General features: G+C 43.8%; 1 protein-coding gene and 1 pseudogene across 1 annotated transcript; one reads left to right on the top strand and one right to left on the bottom strand.

The window, feature by feature from the left end:
• Positions 1-22,734, bottom strand: part of LOC120028364 — a 102,530-nt pseudogene that overhangs the window by 34,131 nt on the left and 45,665 nt on the right.
• LOC120028362 (cell surface glycoprotein 1-like) lies at positions 919-4,480 on the top strand. Its single transcript, XM_038973583.1, has 2 exons — positions 919-1,118; positions 1,639-4,480. Exon 2 carries the CDS (start codon positions 1,682-1,684, stop codon positions 3,101-3,103), a length of 1,422 nt encoding a protein of 473 aa, XP_038829511.1. The 5' UTR covers positions 919-1,118; positions 1,639-1,681; the 3' UTR covers positions 3,104-4,480.

The following is a 22,734-nucleotide window of genomic DNA, read 5'->3' as shown; positions in this document are numbered from 1 at the left end:
TACACAGCATTGTACGAGATCTTCAGTTTCTTGGCAATTTCTCGCATGGAAGAGCAAAAGGGTTTTCTAATGATCAATTAGCCTTTTAAAATTATAAACTTGGATTAGCTAACACAACACTCAATTGGAACACAGGAGTGATGATTGCTGATAATGGAACTCTGTACGCCTATGTAGATATTCCATTAAAAAATGGAACATTTCCAGCTACAACAGTCAATTACAACATTAACAATGTCTACACTGTATTTCTGATCAATTTGATGTTATTTTAAAATGGACAAAAAAACAGCTTTTCTTTAAAAAAAAAACAAGGACATTTCTACGTGACCCCAAACTTTTGAACGGTAGTGTATATGAAAAGAGAAATGTGGGCTTGATATTGTTGGCGTGTTCAACAATTCAACTGAAAACACTGAAACAACCACCGCTTGTCTTTGACACTACGACCTAGACCTTGCTGTGTTTTTTGTATTTTCTTTTTTTACTGTGCATCATCTTTCTGTAGACAGTTTTAAACCAAAAGCACAAATACAGAAAACAAACACGACTGTATAATTGAACTGAATAAGTGATAGCGACAACTGAAACACTTCCCATGTAACAGGCTTCAGCAGCAAGGCGGCCAACTACTTTCACGCCATCTCTGCAGGAGTGATAGGCAGTTATTTATTTAACAGAAACTTTCCAAGAGCACAACATACAGTACTGTCTGTAACAAACTATATGACAAAGACTCAACTATCCCAGAGTGCATATTAAAATTAAATATGTACATCTTTATATTGAAACATCCAGTGTTAAAATCACAAACCACTCTTCTTCTTCCATCACTGCAGACTTTGCTCTGTTAAAAAGAACAGGGTGTCATTTGTCATCAGACCTCAGTTTCACAGCTCTCACTTCCTGTCAAGTGAGGCAAGAGAAGGTTCTGTATTCTACCAGGCTGTGGCCTCGCAGCCTTCTACAGCAGTTGCTTTCTGGGCTTCATGTTCACCAAACTATGGGGACCTCTTCCAACTGAGACACACCAACTCATACAGGGTTTCTGATTTTTGTGAACTTGGAGCAGGTTAAGGCCGGCCAGGATTCGAGGGTTACATCCTGTGTAGGCTCTGGTGAGTACAACCGACTTTAGGGTGGGTGATGTAAATATAAATGGGTTATTGCAGGATCTGTGGCTCTAATGAGGACATGTGTGATATGCCAGAGAATGTGCAAGCAATTGTGAACAAAAGCCTTTTAAATACAGTTGTTTGTGGGATGTGGGAGTTTTAAATGGTAAGCAGGAGAAAGAAATGCACATTATACAAACACTATCACTAATGTAAGCTAATCAATACAGATTGGACAAAGACATCCTGATTTGAAACATTATAAGCCATTCATTCTTAGAAATGGGACGAAACCAGAAAATTGTTTGATTCCCCATTAAACATTCTCATCATATTAGTAGATCCCATTTACTCTAAATATTCTATGCCTACTTTGAATTTTAATTTGAGGAAGGAAATGCCAAAAGTAGCGACCACATTTTACCACGCAGCCCTTTATGCTAAAATGTTGCTTGTTTCCTCATGGTACAGCGCGTTTATAGATACAGTAATGACAGTTGCTTTTCTTCTTTTCATCCATCAGTCATCAGGACACAGCAGAATTCAGACGTTAACAGGAAACAGCAATGGAGGGAAAGCGTCTTGTTATTGTGTATTTTCTGTGGATGCTGCCACGGGGACTGAATGGCACAGTGACACTTCAGCCTAACCTCCACTCTACCAACTTCAGAAGCAGTGAGGTTACTGCAACTTCAGACAAAGTTTCACCCTTAGAAATGTCTCAAGAGCCCCTCAACAACGCACCGGATGAAGGACAACATAGCACCGTAGCACCTTCAGTTGAGTTGAAGCTCACAGTGAAGAGTGAACCACAGACTTCAGACCAGGTGTCGACCAGAAACATTCTCAGCCACGATCGGCCTTCAATGCAGCCTTTGCGTATGAGCACAAAGAGGAACTCCCAGTCACCTCAGGACCGCCAAACAACCAGATATAAAAACAAGTCTACGGTGGAGATCACAGCAGATGGAGCCCAGGAAACTTCGCCCACTATGTGGAATCAACCTCTGGTAAGGCAAGTTACACCCTCCGGCAAGGACGAAGTAAGTCCAACAGCATCACCTAGACCTTCTGAGTTGTCCACTCAAACAACCTCACCGACACCAAATCAACCAACAGAGATCCAAATGGGGCCTACTCCGTCCAATTCTCCAATGTCGCAGTCCAACGACACCACAGAGAGGAAACGACCCACGCCAACTGGTGTTGGATTTGGAGTGACACCGACTAGAGCGGAATATACTTTGAACACAGGTGGAGAGGCTCAACTACCCAGCACCCCCTCCCAGGCCCCAGTCACAAGCAGGAGATCAACCCCTTCACACCCCACTGAAAGAGGTCCAACAGGCCCATCTGAGCTGCCTAGTGCTGCCACTTCACCCACCACCCTACCTCCATCTACAGCCATGACCAAATCTTCAACCCACGTCTCCACTCCATGGACGTCGACCCAGCCTGCCAAGACCCTTGCCACCACTGAAGCCTCTGTTACTTCTAGTATTGACGTTACCAGCAGCAAGGGCCAATCCGGGCCAATGGTCCCCACTAAAAAAGAAGTTGCCAATGCCACCACCACGGCAAAAAAGAAACCAAAGCCTCCGACAAAAACTGCAAACCAAGACGAGAGAAAAAAGACGGGGAACCATGGCACAGCGGTGGCTGTACTGATTGGTGGGACACTGTTCATGATGCTGGTGGGTTTTGGGGTCATCTTCGTGAGGAAGCAAAGACAACAGAGGATGCAGCTGCAGAATACAGCCTGGGCCGGCCCCTCTCCGTTTCTGTACGGTGGAGTCCAGTCTCAACTGGATAATGACGATAGTGGTGATGTCCATCTGAGGGGCTCCAATGGGATCTCCTTCTCTGGCTTCTTGTCTCAGCGACTCTCCAAGAGGTTCTCTCTGAACCAGGATACTGACCAGGAATTCCGGATGGGTGAGATTCCGGCAGGAAGTACATTCGGAAGAGAGACTGTTTCAGATTGTTAAACCGTGCAACGGGACTGCTGCGTTGAGCAAAGAAAATACCCAGACTGAGGAGGTACAACTTCCAGACAACTCCTCATCTCCTCCGCCACCGACGTCTTCAGAGACCACTGCCACAGCACCCACCCATTACCATCAGCCTCCTGCCTCCTTGCAGGATGTTGATCTGGGGCCAGACAATGCTCCCAATCGCTCTTCCTCTCATACGCCACCAGATATCCCAGAAACTGTTCCTCCACCACTGTTGGGTGTTCACCTGCGTCCCCCCTCAGACCAGGCCAGCCCCCCTCCACCAGAGAGCACATATTTCTCCATCCCCCCGGACCCGCCTTTACCCATCTCCAAGCAGTGACAGATAGCAACACAGGAAACCCACTCTCCTCCCCCACCACCCAACAAAGGAAACCACTTTAACCAAAAAACTAAACTGATGCTTATCAGTGTTTTGCTTCCTCTATCTATACCTCCATCTGATGAAACATTCCACGAAACAGATCTTCAACTAGGCCTATAGCCATAGTTTGATTGTCAAAACCAAGCTAACCCTCTCCCTATTTAACAGGATAACTGACATTGGCCACAATAATCAGCTTTCTTTGGTATGAAGGCAACCAAATGTACACTCAGAAAGCTTTCCCAAATGTTTTGATTCAAGATGTGGACACTGTTCAGATCCATTTTAATTCAGCCTGACCAATCTGTAGCAGTGATATTTATTTCATGCTACAATAATTGCTTTTCTCCAGTGTACTTTTTGGAGAGAAAGACACAGGAAGTAAAGGCCTAAACATCAGCATCATACCCAGTGGTGAGATTATTCAGAGAAGGATGCACTGCTAAAGTAATGTAATTGTGTGTGTGTGTGTGTGTGTGTGTGTGTGTGTGTGTGTGTGTGTGTGTGTGTGTGGCAAGTGAACATTCTCAGCACATAAGTCAAGTCACTGAAAACAATCTACCCAGGCTGAAACATTCACGGTGAAAGAGGAAGTACAAAAAATAAATGAAACGAAAGTGTGATTTATATAATTAAACTGAGGAACAATAGATAGAAAGGGATAGAATGAATGTGAGAAAGAGTGAGCAGGGAGTTAGTCTCTCAGTGGGGCTGGCCCAACACTGTTAGTGAGTGCCTTACTGCAGTGTTGCAGTCGCTCCCAGTGTACTTCAGAGCTGTGCAGCAGTACACTAACAGTAAAGAGAGAGACAGAAAGAGGGAAATGTCAGACCCACAAAAAATGCCTCAATGTCTCATCTGAAGAGAAACCACAGAAACAAGATGGGAGAGGGAAAGCAACCACCACACCCATCTCATCTACCCATACTTGTCAACAAATGAGATGTTAAATACTCGTTGTTCATCAATCACGTATTTATGCAATAAATCCAATTATGGTAAATACTGGTGTGAAATTGTGTACTACATTAGCCTCATACAGTAAGGCAGACTACAGGCTCAATGGTTAACGCCAGGCTATAATTCATTCTGCTGGGTGGTGATTGAGGAGAGAGCATCATCTGCCTACACAAGTTACTGTCCCCCACTCCACCCGCCCCTGCCGCTCAGATGCCAGCCACGGCACCTGCTTTATCCCTCCCTATAAAGAGCGTTGCCTGGAAGATACAGCCATCATAAATCCATTCCCTCTCACCACCACCCCACTACTCAAATTCACAGCTTCTTCCAGACACATTCTCCAGCTGAGTACTAAAAGGGAAATGTTTCTATTGACAAATGATTGTAGAACTCCCTGTGTTGATACTGCCGCAGACATGAAAGAAACACAAGAGAAGTAGAGAGGAGGCAGCACGAGAAGTAGCTAAACTTGAGAATATTTTCAGTCCTGTTTCATTCTAACTCTTTACACATCTGCAGTTCCAGGTCTGATGTAGATTTCAAACCACCAACTCAGTCTGTCATATCAGTCCTGTCGGGGGTGAACCTTCATCTCCAACACAAACAGATGCCATGTTCATCTCAACACAGTCGGTTCAATTTGCAACAAACAGAATCCATGCCATGTTCATCTCAACACAGTCGGTTCAATTTGCAACAAACAGAATCCATGCCATGTTCATCTCAACACAGTCGGTTCAATTTGCAACAAACAGAATCCATGCCATGTTCATCTCAACACAGGTCTATTCGTTCTACTATCATGACAAGCTATTGTAAGAGTTTGACTTTTAGTATGACTATACATCTTACTTTTCTGTCCTTATCATTCTAAAACAATTGCATGTGCTGTGACTACCGTTGGTTTTCACACTCAAGTAGGTTGCAAGGTGGGAAACCTTTTGTGAAAATATATTTTCCCTCGTACAAACACTTGTGGTTCGTGTATGCAATTCTCTTGATGCTTCAACTTATTAACAAAGCTTTCAACATGACAGAATTATAGAAATCAGATAGTCATTTTCAGTGATCCCATCTAATGATCTGAGATGAATAGCCCACATTAGTTGATATCTCAGACTCTCACAGCTTATTGGTTGAACACCCGGAACTAACACAGCAGATTGGAGTAGCTATGCAGTTTCACACTTTTGATTGGTCTGGTGTTGCCATGCTCGCACCATGCACTGCACTATGGAGGGTATTTCTTACTGGGTTTCATTTGCTGACATTTTTTCTGGAGAATTGTGAATGGTGATTGCTGCCAGCAATTCATGCTGGCTTGTCGCTGAATGATATTGCCAGCAGTAGCAGGGCAGCCTGCTTTGGCAGAAGTGCAGAATGAAATATTCACTGCTTGCTTACGGCTAGTTGCAGAACAGAGCAGTTCTGTGGTGCTAAGTACGGAATGCCTAGAACAATAAGCATGATGTTATGCTTAGTGTGTGTATTTCCACGAGAGAAGCCCCAAACCTACTACAGAGGACTGTTTCATTGGCTAGACACAATCTGCCAAACTATTAAAGAATGACTCCTTTCAGAGACAGACAGACAGAGACAGACAGACAGACAGAGGTCCTCCAGAACCAAACCGGGTATAGGCATGTGGGCACAGAAGGGACTTCATGAAGTGCTGATTTAAAAACATAATTAGAATCTAAATCTCCAGTGGCACCCCCAAATCACCCCACTCAAAATTAAGTAATCAAATCACAGCACACACACCCACTAAAAAGTAGGATTTTATTCATATCGCTGCAGCAACATTGGCTGTAAAACAGAGACACTAGTCACAGAACACCTATTCATGGCTCAGCAGATTCGCAAAAACAAGCTTGCAGACTTGCCAGGGTGCTTCCTGCAGGCACCCGAAATGGAGGAAGACCAGGAGGATGGTGGGACAAAAACTGTACCCTTAATTCAAAAACAGTGCTAATTCGCTGCTGAGGGCGGTGGAGGCAGCCAGTCGTTGCAGGTGCCAGATGTGATGTTAGATACAGGGCATTCGGAAAGCATTCGGCCCCTTTCACTTTTTCCACAGTTAAGTTACAGCCTTATTCTAAAATAGGACAACGACCCTAAGCACACAGCCAAGACAATGCAAGAGTGGCTTCGGGACAAGTCGGGAATGTCCTTGAGTGGCCCAGCCAGAGCCCGGACTTGAACCCGATCGAAGAGTCTCTGGAGAGACATGAAAATAGCTGTGCAGCGACACTCCCTATCCAACCTGACAGAGCTTGAAAGGATCTACAGAGAAGAATGGGAGAAACTCCCCAAATACAGGTGTGCCAAGCTTGTAGCGTCATACCCAAGAAGACGAGGCTGTAATTTCTGCTAAAGGTGCTTCAACAAAGTACTGAGTAAAAGGTCTGAATACTTATGTAAGCGTGATATTTTACATTTGCAAACATTTCTAAAAACCAGATTTTTCTTTGTCATTATGGGGTATTGTATGTAGATTGATTGGGGGGGGGGGAATTCAATCCATTTTAGAATAAGGCTGTAATGTAACAAAATGTGGTAAAAGTCAAGGGGTCTGAATACTTTCCGAATGCGCTGTTTGTGTATGAAAAAGAGAGAGGAGAAGTCACCACAGCCCCCCCCCCCCCCTGCCTCATCAGCAGCAGAGGGCCGGCACTGTGCTGCAATCCTCCATTCCTCTCCCCCTCCCTCACTTGCTCCTCCTCCTCTCTCTCCCTTTCAGACTGCTCTTTCCTTGAGCACAGTGCTGCATCAAGAGCCTGCAGAGGAGAGGGAGACCGACTGGCGCTATCGAGGGCACCCTGCTCTGGCATGCCAGGATGCCGCCATAATCAAGAAGAGGGTATTGAGACAGAACGAGAGAGCCTGCCCACCACTGGCCAGTGCCAACACAGCACTAGAGAGAGATAGAGAGAGAGAGTGTGAGAGGGAAGAGAGGTCCACCTTCACCAGAGAAGGAAGAAAAGCAAGGGAGAAAATAGAAAGCAAGTGTGCAAGTGAGGAAGATATTGAAAGAAATTGAAAAAGACCCCAAAAGAGAGCCAGCACAAAAACTGAGCGAGTAGAAATAGAAAGAACGCAATAATATTGACGACTAACACCCCCCAGATTTGACTTGACAATCACTCTCTCTCCACTCCGCTGCTCAGAAAAAAACAGGGGGTAGCGAGTGAGAGGGCTGGCCAAGGGAAGGAGGAAGAAAAGAGCGAGATGACAGACTGAAGCAATGGAGAGGATAAGGTGAGTGACTAATGGCATGGAGAGAAAAACGTTAGGAGAGACGGGTGTACATGCTAAGACATGCGCACATGACAGGACACACACAGTGCTTCACAGAGCAGTGATGTATTTGATTCTGTACCACATTAGCTCAGTGGACTGCAGCAGGGTGATTTGTCGATGTCAGTCTACTGCTTCTCATTAGAGACCTACAATATGCTTCTCTCTCTCAAATGGCGCTATAATCTCCATTAAATATTGCAGCTTATTTATGGAGCAAATGCCAATCGGCTCCATAGAAGAAATGAATTGATGTTGTTTTGAAAGCACTTATACACCGATTGATACAATTGTGTTACACAATTTAACACAATTAATGGACACACAGAAGATGTACACACAGCCTCCAATATTCTAAAATATATTTTTGGGGCAACATTTCTATGAGTCAGAGCAACATATTTCTGTAATTCTGATGTAATTTCAAATGTATTTGATATTTGGTATGTTACTATTGCAACTATTGTTATACAGGTTAAATGCAACCTCAGACTAACTTGCAGTATGCCATGACCTGAAGAAGTTTCTAGAGAGAGCTCAGCTTACTATGTAATGCTATTAACCTGCGACACTCATGTGTTTGGCAAGCTCTTCTTAACACACACACACATAGTCCCCAGATAACCAGTAATTTGTGCCAGACAGGGTGCAGAGATGACAGGACACAACACAACTGTTTGTGTGCGTGTGTGTGTGCGTATGGGATCAAGAGTGTGTGTGTGTGCCGCCCTAAATGAATTCAGCCGGCTCTTACTGCAGTATTTCCGAGCTCCTACCCGCTGGCAAGGCTTCAAGCTTACCGGCACACAGACTGACTGGGGCCCTTGTAAACTGCATCAAAGCTATTAGATCTATCAGTCTGACCCTCAACGAGGACAGTTAGCATATAGCCTGGCGTTACAATGATATACTGTTATAAATGTCAGAGGGGTGTTAATGATGTGAATGGGAACTATAGGGAGGAGAGGGGTATGGGAAGGGAGAGGGCTCTGGTTTAAGTAAGGTCCAATCCACCCAGCTGGTTCCCAGTCATGACTTTCTAACAGGCTGGATTGGCACCTGTTCTGACAGATTGTTCTGTGGGCAGCAGAACCAGTGTGGATTGTTTTACTACTGTGTCCAGGTGTTTAATACTGCCTCTCTCCCATCTGGGAGGCTATTGCTATGCATCAAAGCCTATCTCAAAACAGCAGCAGCTCCAGACAAGGTCTTAAATCAATTCTACAGAGATTCCACTGGGGGGGAAACTAGGCAGGTTATGAATAAGGGTGATACTGTAGCTAAAACTCCACTATTGCTAGACAGAGTTAGTTTCGAGAGCCAATGCTAACTTCCTTCATACTGGACACAGAGACATACAAATGTTATCCACTAGTTCATTTGACTTTAGTAGGGCTGTAACCGACAAAAAAAAAAATCTTGGTCGACAGAGTCGTCTGTTCTTTAGACCAATCGATTGGATGTAATTTTAAAAGGTGTATTTTTCCGTATATAGACACACGCTATGTTTGAATAAAATCAACTATATGTAGGCTACTGAGCTTGTCTGATGCTTTCAGCACTGCGATTTAAAATTAAGACACAAATTACAAGAGGGAGCCAGAGATCAATAGAGCCTAACCGGACAACAAAAACCTGCTCCCGACCCTCCTCCCACTGCTGCTGGCCTTAGCAGATTCTGGGGTTATGCTCCATCAGTTGCCAGGCTACACCAGCGGTCGGCAACCTTTTCCATTTGAAGTGCTAAGTTACCTTACCATTTCTACTGATCTGCGTGCCAGTTTTCATATGTACTTTTCATGGAACAGTTTAATTTCATTTATAATAAAGTCTTCATCTCAAAATGAATTTCATGTGGTTAATCAAAATACCATCTAAATGAAAATGATACAAATCTAAAAGTAACTTCTATTGCCATTGCCAATATGTAAAAATATCCTACATAGAGACATCACATTGAAGCCTGCAGGTAGAAAATATCCTGATAAGAATAAATATCCTATAAATCACATTGGCTATGCATGGCCTGTTTGCAAGGAACTTGAAACATTGTATCAACTATTAATAGCCTGTTGTATTTGTGCAACGGATAAGAAGCAATCAGGTAGGCCTATTTTATGACATTTTCCGGATAAAGCATGACATTTCTTTCCCCTTTCACGCGAGTGGTTATAGAAAGAGAGAGTGGTTAAAAAGATTTTTTAAATAGGCTACATTGAGGAACTATTGTCATTCTCAATGGATGTAAAAACAGACTTTGTTTACTTGCTGTTTGAGACGAAGAAAAAATGACTTTGAGAAGCTACATAGTGATGGTGAGTTAAGACAATCAGAAATAGTATCAGATCCCCAAAACAGGCACACTTAACCTACATTTGCGTGCAGGCCAGGTAGCCTAGGCATACTTCTATGCATGTCCTTACTCAACATTGACAGGAACACTCCAAACAAAAGACAATGAATAAATTGACAACTTGTAAATGAAATGAACAAACTTGTGGCCTAGGCTGTGCGCTCTGCAACAACATGTTCAGTCCTACAATGACAACGGTAAGACTGGAATAGTAATATATTGAATGCATTAACAGAAATGATTGTATCCAAACAAACATTGTAGATTCAAAATGAACGGTAAATGTACTATTGGTGATACTGGTGTGCCATCCCCATGTCCTCAGCAATGGATTGGTCCACTGAGACAGGCGTGAATCAGACAGTTGTCTGGTGTGCATTCATTTTTTTTATGTGTGCCATAATTTAAAATATATTTGCCACTGCTCGACTTAAAAAAAACCTTGGTCGACCAACAGCCTATCGACCACACAATCGACTAAATGGGGTAAGCCCTAGACTCTAGGGAAGTAGATAAAGGGCCTCAACGGCAAAATCCCGATATATCCCTTCAAGCTCCTGGTAATTTCAGCTTGGAAAAGCTAGCAAGGATTGGATTTAAGTGAGCTATTGCTAATCAATATTTAAATGCTAATGATGTCGGTAGCTAATTTAACTGTTAGTATTATTATTCTGCAGATGTGTGTGAATGAGTGATGGTTTTGACAAAGATCCATACTGCCCTACCAAGCAAAAAGGAAGTAATTGCTAATTTGGTCGAAAATCAGTTAATAATTTTTCCTACATTAAATACATGCTTAATCATGTGGACAAGTATCCTGCCTCTATTGTATTGCGTTTTGAAGAAAATGGGAGTCATGTTAGCAGTAAATGCATAAAGTTTCTGTGAAACCAAGGTAAATAAAAGCCATTTTTCTCAGTTCCACACTATGAGCAGTTACTGCCTTTTTGCTTGGTAGGGCAGCATACAGGATCAAAACTGTGCCCTTCCATTTGTGAGTCTTTATAAATCGTGGGAGCAAAGAAGTGTTGCAGATCTATGTCCTTGGGTACAGTCCAGTGTCTCTTCTCACTGTGTCTCTCCCTCTCTCAGAGCCTTCATCATGCTCTACCGCACCCCGCTAGCCTGCCTCCTCCTGCTGCTCCTGTCGGGGATGCTGGGCGGGCTGGTCCTGTCCATCTGCCCTGCCGTGTGCTCCTGCAGCCGGGGCCACCGTGTGGTGGACTGCTCCTCACGGCACCTCTCACAGCTGCCCCCAGGCCTGCAGCACAACATTCGCTTCCTCAACCTCTCACAAAACAGGTAGGAAAACAACTTCTTCCTTATCTTTATCATCTTCCTTCTCATCAGGTTGGATCCTACCTCTAAACGTCTGGGTTCTGATATTGAGCAGCAACATGACTAATAGCCAGACAGAATCAGCAGGGAGGGGATCCTAATAATTACACTCAGTCTTTCTTGCATATTCAGTTGAAGAAACTCTTGCAATTCATGTTTGGTCAGTATGTGGTTTGATTTAAACTAACAATTCCACAGGCATCTTTTATTTATCCCCCCTGTTGTGTCAAATAGTTGTGAATCTAACATTGACTTCTCCCCCTCTCTCCCGACAGCCTTCGTGGTCTGGAGGGCCAGCTCAGCCACTATGCCCACCTGCGTACCCTGGACCTGTCCTATAATCTCCTTGATCGCTTCCCCTCCGGCCTGCCCAGGGCCCTGTGGGACATCCGGGCTGCCGGCAACCAGCTCCGAGCCCTGGACAAGAACGACACGGCCTACCACTGGAACCTGCGGGTCCTGGACCTGTCAGCCAACGAGTTGGAGAGGGTGGTCTTCATCAACAACACCCTGCCCAGCCTACACGCCCTCAACCTGAGTCACAACCGGTTCTGGACCGTGCCCACCAACATGCCTCATAATCTGGAGATGGTGGATTTGTCCCACAACTACCTGGTTCAGATCCTCCTGGGGTCGTTGGACCGGCTGCCCAGGCTGAAGAGGTTCTACCTGCACGCTAATCGCTTCTCCTGGGTGCCGGAGGGGGTGTTTGACCGGTTGGAGGGGCTCGAGTTGTTGACGCTTGGGGATAACCCTTGGGCTTGTGAGGAGGAGGAGAACATCACAAGGCTCTTGCTCTGGGCCGAACATACCCGCGCTGCCGTGTTGGGCTGCCCCTGCTACACTAGGCCAACCTGTGGGCAAGCCCATGTGGCAACTCCAGGAGGGGAGTGGCACTTTGCATCCTACACAGAGCCTCCGCTGGGGGCTGATGCCAGAGAGCTGGGCCGTGGAGGCCTCCCACCAGCTAGGGCTGCAGTCGCCACTTCTGGGTACCTGGCTAAGTCTGCGTTATTGGAGCCTGGGATGCATGGAGACAGGGGGGTGGCCAACGGCTCGGGGGATCAGACACTGTTCGTGTTCACCTCCACCCGCTCGCATGGCCTCTCCACACGCACAAGCACAACGGGGCGTCCGCACTCTGCCACCAAGAAGCCCAACACAGGAAGCACGCGGAGCAGAGGCCACGGTCTCCACACACAGATTGTGTGTTCTGCTGTCGCCTTGAACCTTTTAGTCACGGTGACTGCCTTCAAAGCCTCCTAAAGAAACTAGAGCCAAGTCTTGATGGATTTTGGAGAGGTCTAACCCTACGTACATTTGACCCAGAATGTTAAAGGGAGTTTTGTTTTTGTTTTCATTTTAAAGAACAACCTTCGACTGTTACTGCCTAATTTTTAAAAATATAATTGTGTATTCTCTCTCATCTTCCAAAAATGTGTCCACCATCTCCAGAGTGTAGTTGTGCTGTATGACTATATCTTTCAAACGCACATACAAATAATATCTAGGCAAATGTATACACATACATGACTAACAATACTATCAGCGTGGAAACATGAATGCTCTACTCCATGTAGTCTATACTGCTTGTGTGTTCTGTTGACAAACGCTGCTGCGTTTTATGCTTTCTATGATATAAACACAGAAACGGAACATTTAGAATGCATTTACTGTACGTGTGGTTTGGATGAGTCAGTGTATGATGTGAGAAACCTAATCTTTACACCTTGGCATCAGCTTGGTTTGGGGTTATCTAGAAGTACTTAAGACCCTAACATGCATGCACACAAACACCTTGGCTCTTTATAAGCTCCTAAAAATAACTGAAAGTTACAACGAAATGAAACTATTCTCCTCTAGGCATTGAAATCCTCACACATCATTGACCATTTGGTCAGAAAGTGACCCTCTTTCCACTATTGTAAGGTGCAGAATTCCCCCCACACACAAATACAGAGGTATAGGGTAGCTCTAAATCTGGTTCACCAGACATCCTGACTCCCCCAGAACAGTGGGCAGCAGCCTGGGGAGGAGGCATAGGGTATCCCTCCTCTTCAGCTGAGTTGGAACTAAGAGGCTATGATATGTAGCCCCATAAAGCCTGCTGTAATGAGTGAATGGGCCTTCCTGGGTCCTCGCCATGAACCCATCTTCTCCCTTACAGCTTGGCCGTCAGCAGTGCTAAAAATTTAGGAGGACACAATCCATCTCCCTACCAACGGATGGCCCAATCTAGATGAGTATCATCTTCAAAAGGATGCTTTCCTGACATTGTGTTGATAAAGTTTGTTTATCAAGCTGGTTTATAATAACAATAATATATGTAGACGCCAACATACACTCCTTGGCTAGGTCTTACCTGCGAGCAATGTAGTAGAAGAGTGGGTTGCCATTCTTGGAGGTGCCAGCCTGGTAGAAGACGTTGAGGGTCTTCAGGGCTTTGAACTCATCTTTCTCATGGACCTGGTGCCTAGAAATCAGGGACAAACGGACAATAGAATGCTTCTGAATCAACTACACTCACTAACTGCTAGCATCCTGAGTGTCTTAGAACATTTTACACACTAACTCTACAGTAGGAGAACAGTTACCTGGTCATAAACTCTTCAAACTTGGAGCTGGTGAGGTTGAGGCTGGACCAGTGTGTGTCGGCCACAGGTTTGTGCTCGGGTGGCCCCAGATAGGCAAGGAGGGTGGCCATCTTGTCAAATGGCCGCCTGCCCACTGCCTTGTGGTCCCTATGGAATGGAAAGAGGGGAGAGCGAGACCACTGTCAGACAAAGAGGGCTATACTGGTAGTGCACATAATAACATGATGACTGGTAAATCATCGTGTTACTGACCTGTTGCTAGAGAGGTACTGTCCAATCCTCTCCTGGTTGTTCCACAGCAGCCTGTGGAGGGCCAGAACGTTGCCATCACTGATGAAGGACAGGCTGTGGTTGACTGAGTCACTTGGAGGAGAGTCAGATGCTATGTCCAAGAAGAACCTACAGGACAATACAGATGGATCACACAGCGAATGGTCAACTACAGAACTGGAAATCTATTACAAAAATATTTAACATTTTAGAAAACGAGTCGAGGTATGTAATTCTCAGCTTCATAACAAAGTCGGGACTCGGATCAGTTCCTGCTTTTCTAAATAATGAGAGAGCAGTGTGTGCTATTATCCGCTTTCAAAGTGGGGCTTTTTTGTCAAAAGCTTTGCTGGTTTTAAAATTCTTCTGACTTACCGTCTATGTCGGAAAATATACAGGTTAAGATGTCGTCACAAATCTGGGACCAGCACCGATGCAAACTAGCATAGCTGGTCCCATTGTTGCAAAGAGTTGTAATTTGTATCCCTTTGTCTTAACCTTTGTCATCTTCAACCTAGCTTACCGCCTGGCTGCATCAAAGTTGCTTTTCACAAAGTCGTTAAAAGGCCTCATGTGCTCCTCTTTGGTAAACAACACATGGTTGGCAATGCTCTGGAGGATCTGACGACAGAGACAAAAACACAAAACAGAGCGCAACTTAACTCAAATAAAAGGTCATAAATAAAATGTATTTTTTACAATTACTTTATCAAACTCTTTCGGGTCAAAGCCCCTACTGTCATTTTCACGAGGTGCTTATTTTAGTAAGATGGAAGCTCCCAACCCATACCTTGGACATGAGCTTTAGTCCTCTCTCTATCCTGGGTGGGGGCTTCTCATCCAGGATGCCTGTCTCGTAGGGTGACACGATGGCAGGGTTGATGAAGCGCAGGAACATGGCACTGCCCACCGCCCCTATACTGTCCTGGGGGAAACGCTGGCTCACCACCTAGAAGAAGAGGAGGGCGATGGAGAACAATGGGGAGGGAGGAGAGCAGGAGGGGTGGGAACAGAGTGGGGAGAAGACAAAATAAGAAAAGTTAGATGCTTCTACGACATGACTGAGAAGATCTCACACCACCCTTCTCAAAGCCAGCCACAGAACGAGAGATAAAGAAAAAAGCGAGCGAGAGAAATAAAGAGTTAGAGTAAAAGTGCAAGAAAGAGGGAGGGAGACAGAGGTTTATGGAGAGAGCCAAGTACGGAGGTCCAGAGAAGACACAGTGCATTCGGAAAGTATTCAGACCCCTTGAATTTTTCCAAATTTTGTTACAGCCTTATTCTAAAATGGATTAAATTACAAATGTTCCTCAATTTACACACAATCCCCCTGAATCACAAAGCAAATATATATAAAAAATGTATTATTTACATAAGTATTCAGACCCTTTGCTATGAGACTCGAAATTGAGTCAGGTGCATCCTGTTTCCATTATTCATCCTTGAGATGTTTCTACAACTTGATTGGAGCACCTGTGGTAAATTCAATTCATTGGACATGATTTGGAAAGGCACACACCTGTCTAGATAAGGTCCCACAGTTGACAGTACATGTCAGAGCAAAAACCAGGCAATGAGGTCGAAGGAATTGTCCGTAGAGCTCTGAGACAGGATTGTGTCGAGGCACAGATCTGGGGAAGGGTACAAAAACATTTCTGCTGCATTGAAGGTCCCCAAGAACACAGTGGTCTCCATTATTCTTAAATGGAAGAAGTTTGGAACCACCAAGACTCTTCCTAGAGCTGGCCGCCCGGCCAAACTGAGCAATTGGGGGAAAAGGGCCATGGTCAGGGAGGTGACCAAGAACCTGATGATCACTCTGACAGAGCTCTAGAGTTCCTCTGTGGAGATGGGAGAACCTTATAGAAGGACAACCATCTCTGCAGCACTCCACCAATCAGGCCTTCATGTTAGAGTGTCCAGACGGAAGCCACTCCTCAGTAAAAGGCACATGACAGCAGCTTGGAATTTGCCAAAAGGCACCTAAAGGACTCTCAGACCATGAGAAACAAGATTCTCTGGTCTGATGAAACCATGATTGACCTATTTGGCCTGAATGCCAAGTCTCACATCTGGAGGAAACCTGGCACCATCCCTACGGTGAAGCATGGTGGTGGCAGCATTATGCTGTGGGGATGTTTTTCAGCGGCAGGGACTGGGAGACTAGTCAGGATCGAGGGAAAGATGAACGGCGCAAAGTACAGAGAGCTCCTTGATGAAAACCTGCTCCTGAGTGCTCAGGACCTCAGACTGGGGTGAAGGTTCACCTTCCAACAGGATAATGATCCTAAGCACACAGCCAAGACAACGAAGGCGTGGCTTCAATACAAGTCTCTGAATGTCCTTGAGTGGCCCAACCAAATCAAATATCTCTAGAGAGACCTTAAAACAGCTGTGCAGCAACACTGCCCATCCAACCTGACAGAGCTTGAGAGGATCTGCAGAGAAGAATGGGAGAAACTCCACAAATACAGGTGTGCCAAGCCTGTAGCCTCATACCCAAGACTGTAATCGCTGCCAAAGGTGCTACAACAAAGTACTGAGTAAAGGGTCTAAATACTTAAGTATTTGTGATATTTCCGTAATATACATATGCAAAAATTGAGAAACCTGTTTTTGCTTTGTCATTATGGGTTATTGTGTGTAAGGCTGTAACCTAAGAAAATAGGTTACAACAACTTTTGTAGTGATCATGAGATTGATAAGTTGTGATCTCGACATAACAAGGGAATTATTATTTTTATTCACATCCTCCTCTCTGGACTTCCGTAACTATGACAAGAACATTTTAATTAAAGCTTAGAGGAAAATTAAGCCTTTGAAAAACAAACTAAATGCCAGCAGCAGAGGACAAGAGCTTGCTTTTAGTGGAACTGACAGTGTTTTAGCAACATCAAATCTTACTCATACAGTGGGGCAAAAAAGTATTTAGTCAGCCACCAATTGTGCAAGTTCTCCCACTTAAAAAGATGAGAGGCCTGTAATTCATCATAGGTACACTTCAACTATGACAGACAAAATGAGAAGAAAAAAATCCAGAAAATCACATTGTAGGATTTTTAATGAATTTATTTGCAAATTATGGTGGAAAATAAGTATTTGGTCAATAACAAAAGTTTCTCAATACTTTGTTATATACCCTTTGTTGGCAATGACAGAGGTCAAACGTTTTCTGTAAGTCTTCACAAGGTTTTCACACACTGTTGCTGGTATTTTGGCCCATTCCTCCATGCAGATCTCCTCTAGAGCAGTGATGTTTTGGGGCTGTTGCTGGGCAACACGGACTTTCAACTCCCTCCAAAGATTTTCTATGGGGTTGAGATCTGGAGACTGGCTAGGCCACTCCAGGACCTTGAAATGCTTCTTACGGAGCCACTCCTTCGTTGCCCGGGCGGTGTGTTTGGGATCATTGTCATGCTGAAAGACCCAGCCACGTTTCATCTTCAATGCCCTTGCTGATGGAAGGAGGTTTTCACTCAAAATCTCACGATACATTCATTCTGTCCTTTACACGGATCAGTCGTCCTGGTCCATTTGCAGAAAAACAGCCCCAAAGCACGATGTTTCCACCCCCATGCTTCACAGTAGGTATGGTGTTCTTTGGATGCAACTCAGCATTCTTTGTCCTCCAAACACGACGAGTTGAGTTTTTACCAAAAAGTTCTATTTTGGTTTCATCTGACCATATGACATTCCCCAATCTTCTTCTGGATCACCCAAATGCTCTCTAGCAAACTTCAGACGGGCCTGGACATGTACTGGCTTAAGCAGGGGGACACGTCTGGCACTGCAGGATTTGAGTCCCTGGCGGCGTAGTGTGTTACTGATGGTAGGCTTTGTTACTTTGGTCCCAGCTCTCTGCAGGTCATTCACTAGGTGCCCCCGTGTGGTTCTGGGATTTTTGCTCACCGTTCTTGTGATCATTTTGACCCCACGGGGTGAGATCTTGTGTGGAGCCCCAGATCGAGGGAGATTATCAGTGGTCTTGTATGTCTTCCATTTCCTAATAATTGCTCCCACAGTTGATTTCTTCAAACCAAGCTGCTTACCTATTGCAGATTCAGTCTTCCCAGCCTGGTGCAGGTCTACAATTTTGTTTCTGGTGTCCTTTGACAGCTCTTTGGTCTTGGCCATAGTGGAGTTTGGAGTGTGACTGTTTGAGGTTGTGGACAGGTGTCTTTTATACTGATAACAAGTTCAAACAGGTGCCATTAATACAGGTAACGAGTGGAGGACAGAGGAGCCTCTTAAAGAAGAAGTTACAGGTCTGTGAGAGCCAGAAATCTTGCTTGTTTGTAGGTGACCAAATACTTATTTTCCACCATAATTTGCAAATAAATTCATTAAAAATCCTACAATGTGATTTTCTGGATTTTTTCTCTCTAATTTTGTCTGTCATAGTTGAAGTGTACCTATGATGAAAATTACAGGCCTCTCATCTTTTTAAGTGGGAGAACTTGCACAATTGGTGGCTGACTAAATACTTTTTTAGTCAGATACTCACTGTATCTGTTCATTTACACACCCAGGAGCACTTAGATATGGTAATTTTCATGGTTTCATAAATTCATCGAATGTTAAGGAAAGGCGTATAGTAAGGCGTTTGGGAAAATTCTATAACAATATAGAGCGGGAAAGCGGCCATGCCTTTGAACAATTAATAGACACTGCAGTAAATAAAACCAAATATATATCTGTCTTGTCCAGGACCGGCGTCTAGGCAGATCAGTGCGCCATAACCAAATCAGAGCTACAGTAGCCTTATGTGCAAATAAGCCATTTGCCACATAGGCCTGCAATCATTAACTTTGAACTGGACTGCGTTTACAGACAGTAGCAACAGCGCGACTTTGGATCATTAGTGCGCATTCGCCAAAAGCCACAAAATACACCTGAATGGATTTCTGCAAATACCACGGGAATCCTCTTAAATTTGGGAACTTAGGCCTATTGACAACTTATATACATAGGATGCTGTACACAGCATTTTAACACATTAAAATAAAAAAGAGATAAAAAATATTTGTCCAGCCTTTGGTGCTGTGCTTGCAGATGTGCTGCGACCCTAATCAAAAAGTATTTAACTCCAAATAGTGCCTCCCGAGTGGCGCAGTAGTCTAAGGCACTGCATCGCAGTGCTAGCTGTGCCACTAGAGATCCTGGTTCGAGTCCAGGCTATGTTACAGCCGACCGGGAGATCCATGGGGCGGCGCACAATTGGCCCAGCATCGCCCGTGGTAGGGGAGGTTTTGGCCGGCAGGGATATCCTTGTCCCATCACGCTATGGCGGGCAGGGCGCATGCACGCTGACGCGGTCACCAGTTATACAGTGTTTCCTCCGACACATTGGTGTGGCTGGCTTCCGGGTTAAGCGGGTATTGTGTCAAGAAGCAGTGTGGCTTGGTTGGGTTTCGGAGGACGCACGGCTCTAGACCTTCGCCTCTCCTGAGTTCGTACGGGAGTTTCAGCGATGAGACAAGACTAACTACCAATACCACGAAATTGGGGATAAAACAGGGTAAATATATATTTATATATATATTTACACACAAATATATATATCTTTTTTTAAGTAGCTATAGCTTGTAATGTTTAAACTTGTTTTTCATTTTTTTGCACTACATTGATGAAAGAAAGAGAAAGGAAAGAAAAAGAAATCAAGAAAAGGGGAGAAAGAAAAGAGAATGCTGGCGTCAAACTCATTCCACCGAGGGCCGAATGTCTGCGGGTTTATGCTCCTCCCTTGTATTTGATCGACCATTAAAAAACTGATTAGTAAAGAACTCCCCTCACCTTGTTGTCTAGGTCCTAATTGAAAGGAAAAAACAAAAAGCCGCAGACACTAGGCCCTCCATGGATAAAGTTTGACACCCCTGCTGTAACGGAATGCACTGGTTTCTTGGCATGGTTAATAGAAAATGGAAGCAACTTAGTTGGCACCTGTATTAGTACAAGGATTTTAAGAGAAGGCTGAACACAGACTTGAATGTGAAAACCGTTTCAAGATGAACAAATTATGCACTAAATCAAACCAAAAAGAAATCAAATTTTAAAAAATGCAACAAAAACTTATTTTTGCTTTTGAAAATAAAGTGGCTGAGGAAAAAGTTCTCTGAACTTACTGCTTTTTTGTTTTCCTTTCTGTCTTTAACTGTGGCTTTAGTCAGTAGAGAGTGGCAAGTAGCCTACAGAACAGAGATGAGCACAAACAGGTCACAGCACCGGCCACACACACACATATAGGCGCTACACAAGAGCATCTGCCGGCACAGCCCTACTATTGAACAGCATAGCATGTGTCTGTGCAGGTGCATGTTTTTTTACAGGCAGATTTTAGCACTATGGTAGTAGTATGGGAGAGTATCGAGCAAATGGAGATCGATATGTATATGCTTCACTTTCTGTGAGATTTCGGTTTTGTGTGCCACAAAATAACAGTGGTTCCAAAGCACCCTGTGTTCATCTCATTGAGATATCAAAACAGCTGATGTGTTACTTTAAGTCAGTGTAGGGAGAAAGTCAGTCTTTGTGGAATCAGAGAGCACAGCAGGGCAGCGGTGTTGGCTCATCAGACATGCAGATGGAAACAGCAGGAAATAGGCTGGGGTAGTGTGTGTGTACATACAGAGGTGTTCTTTCATGGAAAAGTTAGGCTTAATAGAGACGGAAGTCTGTGTCTGTGTGTGTGTGTGTGTGTGTGTGTGTGTGTGTGTGTGTGTGTGTGTGTAAGAGGTTGGGTGACTGCGAGCAGGAACACACTAGCTGCTTTGTGGTGTCTTGATGTTGCTGTAGCCAGGTAATTCAACTGCATATGTTCCCCCTTTTCAAACTACCACCATTGAAGGTACAGCCCTTTATCTGTTCTGTCACAGTACATGAAGAGAGAACATGTAGGAGAGGGCAGAGTACAGTGGTTCCTCCTTTAAAAGTTGCATCATACTTGCGGGCTGTTGTAGCATTCTATGGCACGCTAATTAATTGTCAGCCATTTTTTACATTAATGCACGTTAGTGCTAGTTTGACCACCAGAGGGCATCTTTGAGAAGCATTTGATAGTCTCCCATATTGGCATTACGAGAGAATTTAAAACATTTTGTAATAACATAGTACATGGGATTGATTAATACATTTGATTAATATTATGGTGTTTCTATTCTGAGAAAAACGAAACCCTCTGGGTTTCCATTAGGATGGAATGGAAAATATGGCGCTGTACAACAGGACGGTCAGGAGTAGGCTACAGCATAAGAGGATTGGAGGATTCTAAATTGTTTGCCTTCATTAGACAACTTTATTCCAATATTTCTGTAAATCAGTGGTATTTATTCCCATAGTAATTCGTTATGGTTCCATAACTAAATCAATATCTGCATTTTGAAAGAGTATTTTTATCATTATTTTATTAACAATAGCATAAAGACACGGATGAAGAAATACAGTAATGTACAGAATATGCTTTTACATTTGGATAATAAAGCATTTAAGATAAGCCATCTGCATCTGTTTATTATGCTACTGTGCAGTCTGACAAGTAAACATATCCTACAATATATACTGTAGTAAACATGAAAAGTGCCTAATTCCTTACATAAGGAAGAGCAGGCCATGTCTGTACTAGAGAATGCGGGCACACGGGAGACAGGGGTTCAATTTCCCGACGGGGAGGAAGAAGTAGGCTATCCTTGTTAATAAGAATTTGTTCTTAACTGACTCCATATGTGTTATTTCATAGTTGTGATGTCTTCACTATTATTCTACAATGTAGAAAATAGTAAAAAGAAAAATCCTGGAATGGGTAGGTGTTTCCAAACTTTTGAATGGTACTTGCTTAATTCATTTGATTAATATTATGGTGTTTCTATTCCAAGAAAAACAAAAAACTATCTGGGTTTCCGTTAGGATGGAACGGAAAATATGGCGCTGTACAACGAGCAGTACAGTACTGGGCCATTTAGCTAAAGAATCCCCTAATAAGAATTTGTTCTTAACCTGGCTTGCCTAGTTAAATAAAAGGTTACACTAAGAGCATAACATTTCTACATCATCATTTTCTAATTCTACTCTAACTAATACCCAAACGGAGATTCAGTGAAAATAAAAATCTCATTGATTTATCAAGACTAGTCCACATGCTTGTCTCAGAGCAGCGCGAAACGATACTGAAATCTTATTGCTTCAAAAATCTTACTGCTTTAAATCCTATTGCCTCTAACTTCAATATGCTTTTTAAATAAATAAAGACCAACACCACATTACTCAACACTAGTGAGACTCATTTCACCTAAGGTAGGCCTACAGTACGTCTACAAATATTTTTTCAATGAAGTGACTCTGCCAATATTTACATTTAGAGGATTGGAGGATTCTAAATTAATATCTAAGGGGCATTTTCCATTAGATATTCTCAGATACTAACGGAAAATGC

This window comes from Salvelinus namaycush, chromosome 34 (assembly GCF_016432855.1).
Source record: "Salvelinus namaycush isolate Seneca chromosome 34, SaNama_1.0, whole genome shotgun sequence".
Lineage (NCBI taxonomy): Eukaryota > Metazoa > Chordata > Actinopteri > Salmoniformes > Salmonidae > Salvelinus > Salvelinus namaycush.
This window is presented reverse-complemented; position numbering and strand designations above follow the sequence as displayed.

Excerpts from the sequence above, each read along its gene's own strand:
- LOC120028362 (XM_038973583.1), top strand. The coding sequence starts at position 1,682 with ATGGAGGGAAAGCGTCTTGTTATTGTGTATTTTCTGTGGATGCTGCCA.